This window comes from Corvus moneduloides, chromosome 19 (assembly GCF_009650955.1).
Source record: "Corvus moneduloides isolate bCorMon1 chromosome 19, bCorMon1.pri, whole genome shotgun sequence".
NCBI classification, from domain to species: Eukaryota; Metazoa; Chordata; class Aves; order Passeriformes; family Corvidae; genus Corvus; species Corvus moneduloides.
In genome coordinates this window covers 3,986,644-4,002,852 of record NC_045494.1, presented here as the reverse complement: position 1 = coordinate 4,002,852, position 16,209 = coordinate 3,986,644, and the positions used below count along the sequence as shown (strand labels likewise).

At 40.7% G+C, this 16,209-nt stretch overlaps 1 protein-coding gene across 17 annotated transcripts in view; it reads right to left on the bottom strand.

Annotated features, from left to right (window-relative positions):
* The window catches only part of PECAM1 (platelet and endothelial cell adhesion molecule 1), a 31,767-nt gene that overhangs the window by 11,557 nt on the left and 4,001 nt on the right, over positions 1 to 16,209 (bottom strand). For 6 of the 17 annotated variants that reach the window (XM_032128867.1, XM_032128869.1, XM_032128866.1 and 3 more), the window contains exons 7-14: positions 15,014 to 15,295; positions 12,872 to 13,153; positions 12,351 to 12,458; positions 11,482 to 11,509; positions 7,920 to 7,990; positions 7,200 to 7,256; positions 5,968 to 6,036; positions 1,548 to 1,604 (exon numbers count right to left, since the gene is read on the bottom strand). In XM_032128867.1, the coding sequence (XP_031984758.1) occupies positions 1,548 to 1,604; positions 5,968 to 6,036; positions 7,200 to 7,256; positions 7,920 to 7,990; positions 11,482 to 11,509; positions 12,351 to 12,458; positions 12,872 to 13,153; positions 15,014 to 15,295 (954 nt within the window). The remainder of the gene's footprint in view (positions 1 to 1,547; positions 1,605 to 5,967; positions 6,037 to 7,199; positions 7,257 to 7,919; positions 7,991 to 11,481; positions 11,510 to 12,350; positions 12,459 to 12,871; positions 13,154 to 15,013; positions 15,296 to 16,209) is intronic. The other 11 variants (XR_004243810.1, XM_032128870.1, XM_032128868.1 and 8 more) reach the window with 3 other exon arrangements.

Here is a 16,209-nt window from a genome sequence, read left to right as displayed (position 1 = left end):
ATGTTCCCAAGAATAACTGAAATGGTAGAATGTTATGCATAAAAGAGCAGGTGGACTGCAAGATTAAGGGGTGTTTGCAGATCATCTGGCCAATTCAGCTCAGTCTTTCAATCATATCCCATTTTACTGCAGTTCCCACTTTATGGTATTACAGCCTTTTAAGCGCTCTTTGAATTTCAGCTCTGTTGTACCAACCTGGAGTTTACATCCTTCTGGTATATAACACATTCAGTTGTGCCAAAACCAGGGCTGGTGGATGGTGTGATAGTCACCCTCACACCTGGGCAGAGCAGGTGAGGGTTTTGCAGCAGCTTCTGCAGCTTTTTATAGGTCCAGTTCACACTCACCAGAGAACATTTCAGAGCATTTGTAGCCTTGGGGTTCAGCCCTAAAATAAACTATGTTTTTTCTCATGGTGGTCCTGCATGAAGCGCCTGGCCACACTCTTAAGTGTGAAAGATATTCTGATTTTCACTGCAAGGCTGTGGAAAATGAGTACAGCACACAGGCACAGGCACCAAGGATTCCAAAATTCCTTTGCCACTGTTGTCACTCTCTAAACACATTGCCTTAAACAGATGACCTAATCTCTCTGTTTATTCAGCTGTAAAAAGGAGATAAAAATTGTCATGTAAGTCCTCACAAGGGAAAATTAAGTAATGTTTTCTAAAGTACGTGGAGACCCTCACATAAAAGATTCCCTAGAGACAGAATATTGTGTCAGAGGTGGGAAGTGCCTTATAAAATAGAAAAAATAGAAAATTAAAGCACAACAATCAAAAATTTAAAATGGCACACAACAAAGCCTGAATGAGGACAAAATGTTAACTGTTTGCAGCCCTAATCTTTACAAATCTAGACTTCCTAACACAAAAAGAGGAGAGGAAATCCTTTCCAGTTTAGACTTAGACAAAGTATGATGAAATAACCTCCTTTTAAGTCACTGTTTCTGAACTTATTAGTGCCAGAACATTTATAGACAGTAATTGCCAGCAAGCTGCTACTGCCCACACATGTCTGTGTTAGAGCTGGTGAAATGATCATATTGCTTTAAAGGCTTTTAGAGTCTGTTGTTGGAGGCTTTATAGATATTTGCTGGAGTTACATCCAAAGCCAATGGAATATTTTATAGCATGGGACAAACATGCTCAATTAAGAGACAAATGTTTCTCCTGAGCAGTTTGAGGTAACAGGATGTAGAATCCTGATCCCTAACAGGGCATGTTCAGCTCTAGATTCAGATCCAGATATGGCCCAACTACTCAGTAGATACAGCACAAATGGGCTGATGAAGAAGACGTTACAAATATTAATAGCACTGATTTATGAGGAACCATGAAGGTGTCATACAATTTATCAACTCCTGGGATTTTGTAGCTGCACTTTGGTATGCTCCCATGTGACTTGCAGCTCCTCTTTTTTATGGCACTTATCTTCTAAATACTCAGTCTAAGTATTATCTTGTAAAATATTCAGTTACAAATTTATCCCTAACCTCTACACAAACGTTTCCTTAAAGTGTTTAATTTTTTCACTAGCTTACTTACCATTATTAGTTTTTCTGATTTCACTATAAACTGTTTCAGTCCCCTTCTGTTCAGGAGCTGGAAAATGTATTGGCACAAAATCAATTTATTTTCTTTTTTTGTTGCTGTTTGTTTGTTTGGTTTGTTTTTTGTTTGCCTTACGAAAAGCTCCTTAAACAAACAGAACACACTGTTTTAGTTTCAGAGGAAGTCGCTACATAAGCAGCAATGAGCCTGTGGAATCTGTGTGAAAAAGCAAGTACAACGCCCTCCCCAAACCCAGCCTGTAAGGGTCTGAGAGAAAGATATCTTCTTCTATATAAAAATGATGATGAAAATCTGCTTCCCTTTCTAAATTTGACTTGAACATTCTAATAATCTTCTTCTAAACTTGAATCAATGCTGCTTTAATTTCACAGAGACATCTACCACTAGAGAATAGTTTCTCTGGATCACTTTGAAGAGCTTCTTCAATCTCTTCTAAGGATTTACGGATCCTAGCCCTGAGGAGATCTATCACTTAGAAGACTAACTACAACCCCTTTTGGCAACTAGCCTGATTAAATGTCAAAGGCACAAAAAAAAATATTTAAATTGCTGTGTTTTGTGAAATGTCTCAGAAGAATATTTGCAGATTTCACACAGCACAGCTTCCATTTAGTGCTATCTGGGAAAGGTCTCCTTTTGGACAGAGCCTTGTCTAAAGGCCTGAAAATAGCAAGAATCATTTTCTCTGTGGTCAGCGTAAACTTCTGGCTAGTAGGAGATTAGAACAATCTACTGGATTTATTGTATGGCTGTGGTTTAAAAATCCCTGGGCAATCAAAGTGCTCCAGAACTGTGCATTAAAAACCACTTTCTTCACTTGCTGTAAAGGCCTGTGCTGGCAGGGTCCAGGAGTTTGCTGTTCACGGATCTCAAAGCGCTTCAGAAACACTCATTCATTTCAGTTAAACTGAGTCTCTTAGAAAACCTCAGAATTCTACCAGTATCACCTCCAATTTCTGTGGACCTTCAACAAACCAAGTTAGATTTCTCTAGTTACAGTTAAATTTAAAAAAAGAATTAAATTGTTGTTTCCTCTCTCCAAAAAACTGGGAAGAAATTCACATCTCTGGATACAGAATCCTGTACTTTAGCTATTAAAAGCCCACAATATTTAAAGAATTCAGACATAATGATCTGCAGTCTCAGAGTTAGGACTGTTACTGTTCTGCACTGCCCTGAAGAACCCAAGTGTCTCTGGCACCATATTCTGATTTCCCAAAGCTAATTGCATTTGTTTTTTTAAATTCTGTTCAGCATCCTTTAAATGCTGCAAGCTAACACATCAGAATAGAGTTGCAAAACTGCTATTAATTTAAACAATAGCAGCTACACTTCTCCAAGTGTATAATCACAGCTTTCAAACTTGCAGCTTTGGCATGAACTTTCTTTGCAAAATAATTTGAAAATCTCGAGGCATATTTCATATGCTTACAGACCATTGCTTAAATGATCAATTCAGTTGCCAGTGAAGTAACAATTAAACTTCTTGGAATTTTAATAAAAGGTAGCTCATTTTGTTTAGGACTCTTTTTTAGCAGTTAGTCCTAAATCTACTCCTATTGACTCTGTGCAAAGATTTGGTTGGAGGCATTTCCTTAGTTTGCTTTTTATTTTTATCGTGCCCATTTCATTATATTGAGATATAATGCCACTGCCCATGTTATTTCCTTTGTTAATCTTCCAAAAGTCATCTTTGATGACTGAATAGCACTGAAAAAACGTGCCAGGAGAAATAACTTGGATCATTTGACATTTTGTTCCCACTAACTGTATAATGTTTCCACCCTGCAGATAACCAGATATAAAAGAAGGAGAATATTCTTACTCAGCCATGCTTAACAGTTTCTCCCTTGTCACTTTAGGGATACTGCCTGATCTTACTTTAGCCCCTGCCTTTGGTTTTGCTCAGATTAACAATAAAAGGTCTGAATCACCTTGCCATCTTTTTTCACAACTAAACTTTAGAAAAGACAAGCACTATATTTTTGTCAAGCATACAAACTTGGTAAGTATTGAATTTAATAATTCCAGAAAGAAGTATTCCAGAAATTACCAGCTAGCTCAGACATGACTGCAAAAACAGGGTGAAGCGGTGTTTTCAAATGTAAGGAATTCTTTACTGAGAAAGACAAGATGTACATCCTTCTACAATAATTTCAACTTGTTTTGAAGTGACATTCAATCAATCCCAATTCCCAGAAGAGACATAAAGGCAACTCTTACAGCTTAGATACTGCAGTATTTATTGCAGTAGCCTTTCACAGTACACAAAATTTGATTCTCCTGCTCCTGAGAACATTAGTATTGACATTGACAACAGTGGCAGGAGGAACAAATGATTAAAAAGATAAATTAACTTGAGGTTAGGCCAGAGAGATCGAAGAAATCTGGAGTTCCTCAAAAGGCAGAAGGAATCAGACTCTATGTGTAGCTGCTGGATGAGCAATGTGTGCCCAGAGAAAAGGTGATTTGCTTTGTCTTCATTCAGAATATAGGAGGAAGCAAAAGAGGCATAAAAGGGATTTGGAGCAAGGTGATAATCTGAAAGGTCTGTTCCCTAGGAAGGGCTGGTCATACCCACAGACAAACATGGAAGAATATTATGACTGGAAACAAAACCTTACAATAACACCAGCATAGCAGAAGTATAAGTAGCAGTCCTGTGGCCAAATTCACTCTGTGGGCATATATGACCATTACAAGGGAATATTAAGAAACTTGGCTTTGCTTCTCTTTTCCCAAGAATAAATCTCATCCTGTTTTCATTGTGATAGGCAGTGCAGAGCTCAAGAAATAACAGTTTCATACAACTCCTTCTATTTAAGCAGCATCCTCAGGATGCTTTCAAAGAGGAACACATTAAATACTTGTAGTGCCATTTCCATTACCAAAGCACTCAACAGTGTCCTGGGGCAGCAAAGGAAATTGATCAGGGAACTGTTCATATCTCCATATACTCAAGCACAGTTCAGTCTTACAGAATCAGTCAGTGTTCTGTGTGCCATGCATAGGTCTGTAGCATGACGCAGAATTCAATTAAAATAATCTGATCTCATTTACACACTATAGTAAACATTATACTGTGGTTTAATGGGGTTCTGTCTACAGAGCATACTCTCTTATCCCTTAGTCTGATATACAGGAATAGTGTTACAGATCAAGAATAGGATGAAAACGCTATTTTTATAGATGCTGATCTTGAACTTAAAAGGGCTTTTAATTTAAATAATGCACTATCATATCTTACTATTCTACACCATTGTATAGTGTAGTAGAAACAGTTGGAACAGTTATTAGCCCTATTCTGAAAAAGAGTACAACTCTGGTCCTTCAGTGCAGAATTTAGCAGAGGTGGGTAAATAGCATGCTTAAAACACAGGGAAAACTCTGTGATGAATGATACTAGGAAGTGAAAACAGAAAGGACAGGAGGACTGGCTGTTCCAGGAGAGCTTGACTGCCAAGCTTGAAGAGTGAGCACTCTTGCCCAAACATCTGTGTTATCAACTAAACAATTATGTCTTTCGTCTCTGAAATAAGTGACTAGTCCTTCCTACCAGGAAGAAGGAAATTTATCCATTTCTTCCTCAGTCTGCTTCCCATTCAGCTGAAGCAAAGATACAAGAGCAGAGCATAAACTTCTCTTGCAGGGTTTATTCACTCTCTGCTACTTGGAGCTTTTTGCAAATTTCTGGAAGGTTTAACAGCTTTCAACACAAGGTCATAATGGCATCAGAGTTCTCCAGAAAACACAGAATGATTGAAGTGGGCATTTGGGTGGTGAATAAATTTCCACGGATGTTTCTCCTTCAAGGTTGCAGACATGTACCTCAGCCCCACGCTCTGAGGCCTGGTTACTGCGGGGAGGAGGACAAAGTTATCTGGGCATCAATATCCTCATTTCTCTGCTTAAGGTGCCACAAAATCCAGAATGCTGTCCAGACTAAGAGACTAAACCAAAACTGGTCTCCCTTCTCTATCACAAGTGAATTACAGCTTTGACCCTTCAACCAATTCTTTTACAAAGGAGGAAATTCCACTGGTTTCTGTTCTCTCCATTATCTTGCCCTGGGGCAACCTCAAGTGGCCCTCAATGAATTCGGTCTCTTTAACACGGATATTTCACAGCAGGCTGCTTTCTGCTTAGAGCCATAGCTCCAGCTGGGAGCCCTGCTCCACACAGACCTTGTGTAGGTGGCAATGGGAAGGAGGACTGCAAGAACAGCAGCACAAGAGCCACAGCATCAGCCAGGTTTAGGAGCACTACTGGCAGGAGACTGTCACACACACAACCCTGGCATTCCCAGGTGCCAATACCAGGCCAGTGTCAGGGAGCAGCAACAGACCCAGAGTTGCTCCCAAACATAAACCATAGAGGCTGAACAGTTTATTACCTCTGTGAGGATCAAGTGTTGAGACTTCAACTTCAGTGTAATCCACCTCAGCACTCTCAAGGTCAGGTCCTGCCCCAAAAATATCAAGAAGATGTTTCTTTGTAGGACTGCACACTTCGTTTGAGCTGTGGGTCTGATCCTGCTGCCATTGAAATTAATGGACAAATCCCAATTGACTTTGACAGGTGCAGGAGGAGGCCCTGCTGATGGCAGATGGGAGTTACTCTGCTAAGTTGTAAGGCCAACCCATTCCTGAGGGTAACCCCACTCCAAAGGGCAGTAGACCAACTAAAGGCAGATTTCTGAAACTGTGGGACATGCAAATTGTGCCTAAAACTGTTACTTGCAATGTAACACCTTCAAAAATGGCACAACACAAAATGGAGTAGGGAATTACCCTTAGCTCTGATTCTCCCAGGTTCCTTGCTCTTCCCTTTCTTTCCCTGCCATTACTTTCTCCTTGTTTTCTGTGGCTGCTATGGCAGGACACTTCTCATTCTCATTTCTGCTTTGCCAGTTAGCCAATTTCAGCACTTTTCTCCTAAGCTGCCTCCAACCCTCCCTCCCTCCCCCCCAAAAAATTGAAATGGAACCGATCTTCCTCCTCAAAATGCTTCTTTGCTACAATATCCACAGAAAACCTGGCAATGATCAGACATCTGACTTACTAAGACCACTGGCTGACAGGTACTGGCTACCTGGGTACAACAGACACAAGAAACAGCTGTTGCATTCTGCTCTATTTTTCTTACGGTGGAGGTGGTTTTCTACCAGATTTCTGTAAGAGTTGGAAGGAACCACAACAGTCATTCAGAATGAAATCCTGCAGAAGTGATTTGGCAGATTACTTTATTCAGATTTCATAGCAGGTTATTTGTGGTTTTAATTCTTAAATATTTCAAGATCCAAAGAAGTGAAGAAAGGACAGAAAAGTAAAAGAAACAGAAATCTGTAGAAAATCTTGGTTTTTAAAAAAATCTGAATATTTGTTATATTGAACTTAATATTTTGAGTATAAGTTGTATTTTTATACCACCCATCATTAGATGGCCTGGGATCCAGCACAACTAATTACACTTCATAATGCAATTGATAAAAGGGTTCTATTGGTGTAATTTTGGACATGGGAAAAAAGGGCTGGCTCTATCAAATCCTCATTACTACCATTTGAAAACATCAAGACTTTCAATTATAAAATAGTTTTTAAATCTTTTGTTTAAGTATGAAATTACCTTTACTCTCATCTGTTGATTTCATGTGATTTTCGTTATCTTCAATGTAACCTGATCCTAAAATATGAAAGCCAAAGTTGAGCTGACAAAATGTTTATTGTAACCAATGAAATAAATGAGTTACACAGCTGCAATTCCTACTGTCATTATCTGTATTTCTATATGACACATTCTACTTTTAGATTCCCATCTAAGACATTCAGGTGGGAAGAACGTGGCTTTTAAAATAATCAGCTAACAAACACCCAAGGGGCAACTTTGTGTATGTCAGGTGCTCTAAACATCATGTCCACCTGTCGTTGTCAAGTGCACCGAGATCCTGCAATGAAAGGTGCCCAGGCAAGTTAACATCTCTATACTGTGGCCACATCATAGGGCCATGTGCCACAGCTCAAATTTCCTCTCTGAAATAATTTTCTTGCAGCTGTGTCAAAAGCAGAAAGTAATTTTCTTTTACCATGATTTCTCCATCTGTGATACTGTCAATTGATTGCCTGGGAGAAGTGTCTGAGCAGACTTATAAACCAATCTGTGTAAGACGTGCTCATAAAAACTGTACAAAGACAAAATGACAGAAGATACCTTGGACAATGTTATTGGTATCCCTCTGTATTCCCAAAATATTGGGCCCCATCCAAACAATAACTATGGAAGTCCAAAACTTTAAATAAATGTTTAATTAAACCAACTTACTAACAGTCTTATAGCAAAACATCCTACCTGAATAATAGTTTCCATCACTGGGCTGTCTCGTTAGTTTTTCACTTGTCAAGTTTGGAGCCAAGGCAGAACTGAAAAACAAACCAATAAAATTTGATGTAATTACCCAAAACCAGTCAATAAAACCAACAATATGATTCTGTGCAAAGATCAGTCACTGTCTATGCTGACTACCACATATTCTTAACCACTGAAACTAATGAAAATTTTGCCTTTGCTTTAGGAGAAGCACAAGGAAACTTTAAGGTCAAAAATATTCCCTATTGCATTATTCTTCTTTAAAACCTCTGTATTTTCAATTTTATTCCGTATCTAAATGCACTCAAATACGGACCTGACATTCTTGTATTTCACTTAGCTCGCCTTTTTTTCTATTTTTAGCGTATTTCCTCATCCTGTTATTGTGTTAGCAGGTGGTACATGAAGCACAACCATGCATTTATTGTCTGCAGGTGTGTGCTGTAACAAACTATATTCATATGAAGCAAGGCTTACAGCCCTTTATACACAGAAACATTTCACCACTATCATAAAGCAGGTGTTGTGGTTTAACCACAGATGGCAGCTAAATATCACACAGCCGCTCACTCACCCCCCCTGCCCCGTCACGGAGGGATGGGGAGGAGGATTGGAAAAAGATAAACCCCACGGATTCAGGTAAGAATGGTTTAATAATTCAAATACAGTTAATAATAGCAATGAAAAGGAGAGCGAGAGGAATAAACCCCAAGAAAAATGAGGGGTGCCCAGCCAGGCCCTGAGCAGCGATCGGCACCTCCCAGGCTCAGCGCGGTTCTGCCACCAGGGCTGTGCTGTGATTGCGACCAGCACCTGCTGTTCTTCAGCGACCCCACAACAGAAAGGTCTTCCAAGAAGTGGAACCAGGCAGCTGCTTCATGTCCTCCATGTCCAAGGCTGCTATACTGAAAGCCCACCAGGATTCTTCTGGGTCCTTGAAATACCCACTCCTGAGATAGTCTATGCCCACAGAGCCTCTGGGCCAGTCCCAGTGGGGGCTTCTGCCACACATTCCCAGTCAGGCTGATTTCAGCCTCCAGCAGTCAGCTGTTGGAATCCCCCTCCAGAAACACAAGTGGGTTCTAGCCTTTCACAGCCTGATTACATCAGGGTACACCGTGCACCTGTATCTGCTACAGCCTTATACTCCTGGGGTGGCTGATGTTTTAGGCCATGTGATCCACACAGTCCAGTAAACAAGGTTGTCCCTCTCTTCCACATGGCTGGAGGCAGAGCCCCTCTAGTCTTGGTCACAGGTTTATCTACTCGCTTCTTGTGAAAATGGAGTAGAATTCCTTCCCATAGGATCAGAAGTAAGATCAGCCCTTCCACTCTGTCTGAGGAACTGCCCACTGCAGACTGCAGCAGCAACTTTCCTGGAAGAACCCCCTTTTGTGATTATTTTTCCTTGCAATTCATGTAGGGTTGAGGTAGAATTTCCATCCCCCTTCCTCATGTTGTCTCTGTAGACCTGCAGAAAAACCTAGGGTCTCCCCTGGTGTGTACCATCAGTATCCTCCCTTGACCAAATGACACTTACTGTTATCAGGTGAGATTCCAGACCGCGCATGTGGGGAGTAGAATCTATATCGTCTCTTGAGTTGCTCAACCAATTTCTCCACATCAGGGACAAGGAAGGGAGATTTTTCTGTGTACTGCTAGAGTTGGGGAGCCCCTGCCTCTACCATTGGTGCCTCTTCGTTTCTCCAGACAACACTGCCAGTGAGTTGGTGTATGATTATGGTGCACTCTGGTGTACAAGTTTCTATACACATGGTTTGTGCACATTAGACTTCATCTGGATCTGGGAGTGACTGTATGTTGTTTGGGTCATAACAAATTATCTATCTCTAAGCATGGCTAATTCCCTCCTGTACTGGGTACCTCTCTCCATTATGGTCCACTTGCCTGGGTGAAACAGAACATCTTCCTTGAAGAAATACCTTTCCTTGACAAGAGTTGCCTCCATAGGCTGAGTAATTCGGGTTACTCTTCCAATCACCTTGTCAATTCACCCTTCCCTAGAAAATGATCACAGCTGCTTGGCTTTCCTACCCTCTAATTCCACACCACCAGCCCCATTATCCCAGCATCAGAGCAGCCAGGTGTAACACGCTCACCTGGATGATGGCTAAAATCCTTTTGCATATCCCACAGCTCACTCAGGGATACGGATCAAGTGGTTACTTCTTTTTCTGCCTCTTCCTCCTGTTCTTGTCATGACACTGCTTTATCCTTCTTCACTAAACGAGCCATCTTTCCTGTCTATTTCTCTTCCCTTTTTAGAGGCAACTGCTACAGACAGGGGTTGGTCCTTTGGTTCAGCTGCATCACCCACCCCTGGGGCGAGTAACCACAGTGCCTGTCACTGTAGTTTGAGTGCCCACTGTGCCTGTTGTGGGGGTTGAAGTAGCTGCAAATAATTTCTGAGCCCTAAACAAGAGCTGAACCACATTCAATCACTTGCTGGTTCCTACCAATAGGACCATGCTGGTTCCAACATCCCAAGTGTATTCAAAATTTTCCTAATTCTCAAATGCTCTGATAGCCTGGAGAAGTAAGGGAGGCTGTGGGAAGATACCTCTCTTCCATAGACTGGTTGTCTGAGGAATCGAGTAAAAGATGTAATTGTGAATAATTCCCAACAGGTGTCTCCCCATGCACAGGTGATGGCAGCGCTGAGACCCGACCAGGTGAGTTATAACAAAACAATAACCTTAGCCCTGCCCCGAAGGCAACAAACACAACAGGGTGCAGTAGTGCAAGCAAGGTGTTGGACAATACAGCTCTGAGAGCAAACAAATCAACACTGGGACCGGTGGGTATTAAATCATAAGGAATGCTTGTAACAAATTTGTTTCAACATGCACTGGTCAGATCTGTTGTTAATTTCAAGTCCTACATTGGGTGCCAAAAAGGGCTGTTGTGGTTTAACCCCAGCTGGTAATTAATCACCCTCCCTCACCCACCCCACTCCCAGTGGGACTAGGAGAAGGATTGGAAAAAGGTAAAACCCAGGTAAGAACAGTTGAGATTAGAACAGTTTAATGATTGAAATAAAGTAAAATATAATAATGATAATATTAATAGTAATAATAATAGTAATAATAATAATAGTAGAAGGAGAGAAAGAGAGAGGAATAAAACTCAAGAAAAACAAGTGATACTCAATACAATTGCTCAGCACCTGCTGACCGATGCCCAGCCCAGCCCTGAGCACTGACCAATTCCTCCCAGACAATTCCCCCCCCCCCCTCCCCCAGTTTCTATACTGGGCATAACTTTCTACAGTGTGGAAGATCCCTTTGGTCAGTTTGGGTCAACTGTCCTGGCCATGATCCTGCCCGGCTTCTTGTGCCCCTGCTCACTGGCAGAGCATGGGAAACTGAAAAGTCCTTGACTTAGTGTAAGCACTACTTAACAACTAAAACAGCAGTGTTATCAACATTATTCTCACACTAAATGCAAAACACAGCACTGTACCAGCTACTAAGAAGAAAATTAACTCTATCCCAGCCGAAACCCAGACAGGAAGGCATCTTACCCAGACATCTCCATGGATGGTCCTTTAGCTTGACAGAGAAAAACAAAAACATCTATTAATAGGTTGCACACATGAAGAATTTTAAAGTAAAAATGAAAACAAAAATACAGTCATTGTTTACTCATGTCAGAATAATTTCTCCTGCCTATCACAAAATGAACTACCTCACATCTTATATCCTGTTCATCTCCCAGGTCCCTTAAATCTCTCTTTCACAGAGAACCCTAGATCCCAAAACTCAGATTTTAACCTTGCCAATTTAAGCAATCTGGGACATCCAAATGCTCCAAATTCTCCCAAATAATTTGCCATGTACTGCATATCACAGGACAAATCAGATTTACTTATTTTCTGAAAGAACAAGATCAGAAAAAATACCTTAATGATAAAAGACAAATCCCTAAGAAATTTTATTACAGAGTGGAAGAAAAAAACCTAATCCCACAAGACAGTAATCTAAATTTGCTTCATGAGGACTAGAGAAGTAGCTCAATTATACCTCAGTTGGGACCCCAAATCAAATTGTTATAGCTCTATAAGGGATCAGAAACCTCCTCAAGCCCTGTTTGCATCTACATTGCCTGGGGCTGAATTTAGGACTGCATGGGAACAGTGTAATTCTGGCCTGTATTTGATAGCCTTTTTGTTTCCCTAGTGCCTGCCCAGCACTGTGTTCTGCCCAATATGCTTGGAAAGCTTCAGCACATTTGCAGCTTAATTTGGGTCAGGTGGCATTTTTAAGTAGATTCTTTTAATTGTGTTTAGTTATCTCTGAAGCCTCACCCCCATAAGCCTTTGCTGCTGAGACAAATGCAAGTTTAACTGTAATACATTTCTCCCCAAACAAAGAGAAGGGAACCATTCATTACCCTTTTTCTTCTTACGCAAAAACCACCATAAAGCAATGGCTCCTGCTCCTGCGATGGCTGTTAGGACAAACGCAGCAATGACTCCTTTCTGCCAAGCTGCTAAGATGACTGCAAATAAGAAAAACATGTTTAAGAGAGTAGTTACAGTGATAGGTCAACACTACCAAATCCTGCAGTTCCTGACCTTTCATTTTACTAGACATCAACCCTCTTACACACTGGGGAAGAACTTGGAGGAGACTTGTGTTCTAAGTTCTCTAGTAAGCCTCTCCTTTGTGACCAAAAGCTCAGTACATCAACAGCTTGGTTTTAGTTTGCACCTGGCTCCTTTGGCTTTTGGGTATCCCTTAAATTTTTCTATGTAAGCTGGACAATCTTCGTTTATAAAAACATCTCTCTGTTTAACTTCTGACAGTGGTGGAAGAAAAACAAGTAAGGGAGTCATACTTAGGAACATGTCAGATCAGATGCCCTTACCTATCATGGTGACATAGTAGGCAGCTTATCAATAATGAGCTCACCATGGATGGTTATTGGATGGCTCCTCACGTCCATGCTGGCTCGGTTCGAAGCCATGCAATAATAGGTCCCTGTGTCCTTCCTCTTCATTGTTTTCTTGTGCCATATGGTTCTGTCTGAATACTCCCTTACTTCATGTAGAAGAACCTCATGATCAGTTTTTTTAAAAAACTTGAAGTCTATTGGCCAAGATCCTTCTTTCACAGAGCAAAGAAAAGCAGTATCACTGCCAACTTCTACTTCTCCATACGGAACACTGCCCAAACTGGCATTCCTGATTGGTACTACAGAGGAAGGCGTAAAGAAAACAAGTATTAGCACTATTAGAAACAACTTTGATGACAAAACATTGTATTGTAGAAATGCTTGCTTTAATGCTTAGTTAAACAGAGACTGAATGCACAGTATTAACCTTTCTGAATAGTCTCTGCCAGACAGTGTCCTCTAGTAAATATTTGTATACACCCAGAAATAGAGAGGGCACGATAAAGAAACAAAGCAGACACAGGAAGAAATTATATCCATTCCACAGAGGTCAGTCAGTCTCTTTCCTTAAAATCCTTTGGATACCCCTCTGGCCCCAGTCTACAAATGATTTAATTCCCAGAAATAATACACTCAGCAGTTCCATTGTGTAAATAATTATGGTGCAGTTTATGTAGTTCTGCTTTCATAGTTATGTAGAGTTATGCTGTTCTTTGCTAACTGTATGGCAACTGTATTCTTGTAACTTTTAATATACAATAGAGGGTGTCTCAGGAGACAATGGAACGAGTTCTCCAAAGGCATAAGAAAATCCCAAATTTCAATGGTTACAGAGTCTAGCAAACACAAGGAGAGAAGTTATTTAGCATTTGAGCAAGTTGTAAGAATATGCATAGCCAAACCATGGTTTTTAAGTCTACTAGTTTAAAAATGAAGCATTTTAGCATACACAGAACTAGCCTAGGAACAGATGAGCTTCAGCCTTTGTAATTAAAGGGGGAGAAAATGGACACACATAGTGTGATGCAAGACATGTAGAATGTCAGCAGCTTTGCAAAATGTTTGGGATATGAAGCATGTTTTGCTAAAATTCATAAAGAAAATTTCTCTGGAAATATTGTGTTTGGGGAAGGCCTATGGATAACACGAGGCAGATGTAGAGAAGGATCATAAGGCAACACTGGCACAGAAGCAGAGGAAGGAAACCAGATTTGATATGAAAAGATGCTGGTCATGAAAGATGTATTAGGAAGCAGATTTAGATAGAAGACATGGGTTACTATGACTGAGCCCCTGACAGAGAGAATTGCTCTGGAATACGTAAGTCCTTCTTTAGATCTGGTAGAGACAGAAAGGACAGAATACAGAGGATTCAAAGTTACCACCTCACCAGTGGTGGACTGTGGAAGACTGGGTCACCTGGCTCCAAAACACGACCTTCTCTTCAGAACTTCTAAACAGTGTCACAATATATCCCAAACCACAGCTCTAACAGCTGGGATTCACCAGTTCCAGCAAAGAAATACCCACTTGTTAATGGACTAAGATTATGCTTTGTGTTTGTTTATTTGTGCCTTGTTATTTCAAAAGACCTTCCTGGATTCAAAAGATCTTCCTGGATAAAACTCTGAAGAGTTTTATCTTCCAGCTTCTCTCTAGTGTTAGTAAACAGTGGAACTGATGAATTTAAGGTGAGTCCTAAGGTGCTGTAGTCTGGGTGAGTGCAAATACTGTATTAAAAGCCCTGTTTGGGAGCTCAGCAAGTGGAGAGTGTGCAATAATCCAACAGACTCAGAAGAAATGCAGCAATTCTGGATGTATCTGTTCTAGTCATACACAACTCAGTGTCAAAAACCAGAAGGAAAACAGCCTATTAACCACAAGTTTATCTTACTAAGATCAACACAATTTGAGTTCAAACAAGGATGCAAAACTGAAAACTCCTTGGTAGAGAGAAATCACTTCTTCTTTATCAAAGATCAAGAATAGACTTCTGCTCTGGTCCTGGACTATTGTGCTGTGATAGACAACTATTTTAAGTCAAGTGAGCAAAAACTTGTAAACATTTCACATCCATTTTGCTTAGTCCACCATTTACTGCTACTGTTTCAAAACTCTAAATATGACATTAGACAAGAAGAAGAATTAAACAGACTTACCTATCACTGTGACATTTAGAATATTGCTAGTTTTCACACCACTGGAGTGATTGTTTCTAGCATCACATTTGTATCCTCCATTGTCATTTAGTCCAATATCTTCATCCAAGAATATAGCATATGTGTCATTAGTTACATTTTTCCTAACTTCATCCCCTTTGTAGAATGTGAATGTTATTGGTGGTGTTCCCATCACTGAATGACAGATTAATTGTAGAGGCTTCCCTAATATCACCTCCGGTGAACCACTGACAACGGAAAGAGTTGGCTTGGAGACTGGAGCTAAAAGGTGAATAAAAAAAAATTGTTGCAAATTACACTGCATAAGGCCAAAATACACAATATTATTTTGTAGAAAACTTATAAATATACAATATTTAGCTGGTTTGCACACAGTCTATATTGGGATGTTCTTCCTCATTGATAGAATAGAAACAGGGAGACTTGAACAAATCAATAGAATAGATAATAGAATATATGTAACTTTGAATAAAGTAGCATACAGGGAGAACATGAAGCAAAACAAGAAAAGGATCAGTGACACAACTGTGGATCATCCAAACTCCAAAACTAGTTCTGACCCAAGGAGCAGGTCCGTTCCATGTATGACCTGAGAGGGATTGCACAGCTCCTCCTCAGGGCCCTGTTTCAGCAGCACAGTGAGTCACAACCCAGTTCATCCCTTTGACAGACTGGAGAACCACTGTGCCTGTTCCATGAGAGGGAAGGGAACTGGAGTATCCATAGTTAGTGTGCTGGTGAGGGGGCTATGTTGATAGCAATGAACCCTTGCCTTTTCTAGAGTAGAGCCAACCAGATGACCTCTGGCTCTCCTGGCTTTCTTCCTGAAGGGTCGGGGGAGGGGTTCAAGGCAGACACAGACAGAGCTTCAGATCAAAGTGAAAGTTTTTTGGAACATTCCTGGCTCCTGCAAATGGGAATGAATGGGAGTTTATCTGGTCCCTAGCAGAACCAAGGGAAGCCATGCCAACTCCCTTCTCCAAGGGCCAGCCCTGGAAAGTCTGACTTGATTAGATCACAATAGGCCAAATCCTCTGCAGCTAAAGCACATCTCACAGAAATGCATGTTGTAAGAACTAATAGACACCCTGCTAGTCCATGGACTACAGACTGATCCTGTAAACAGATACGCTTATTTATATGCTTCTGGTTTAGATCCTCCCCCACCCTGGTGG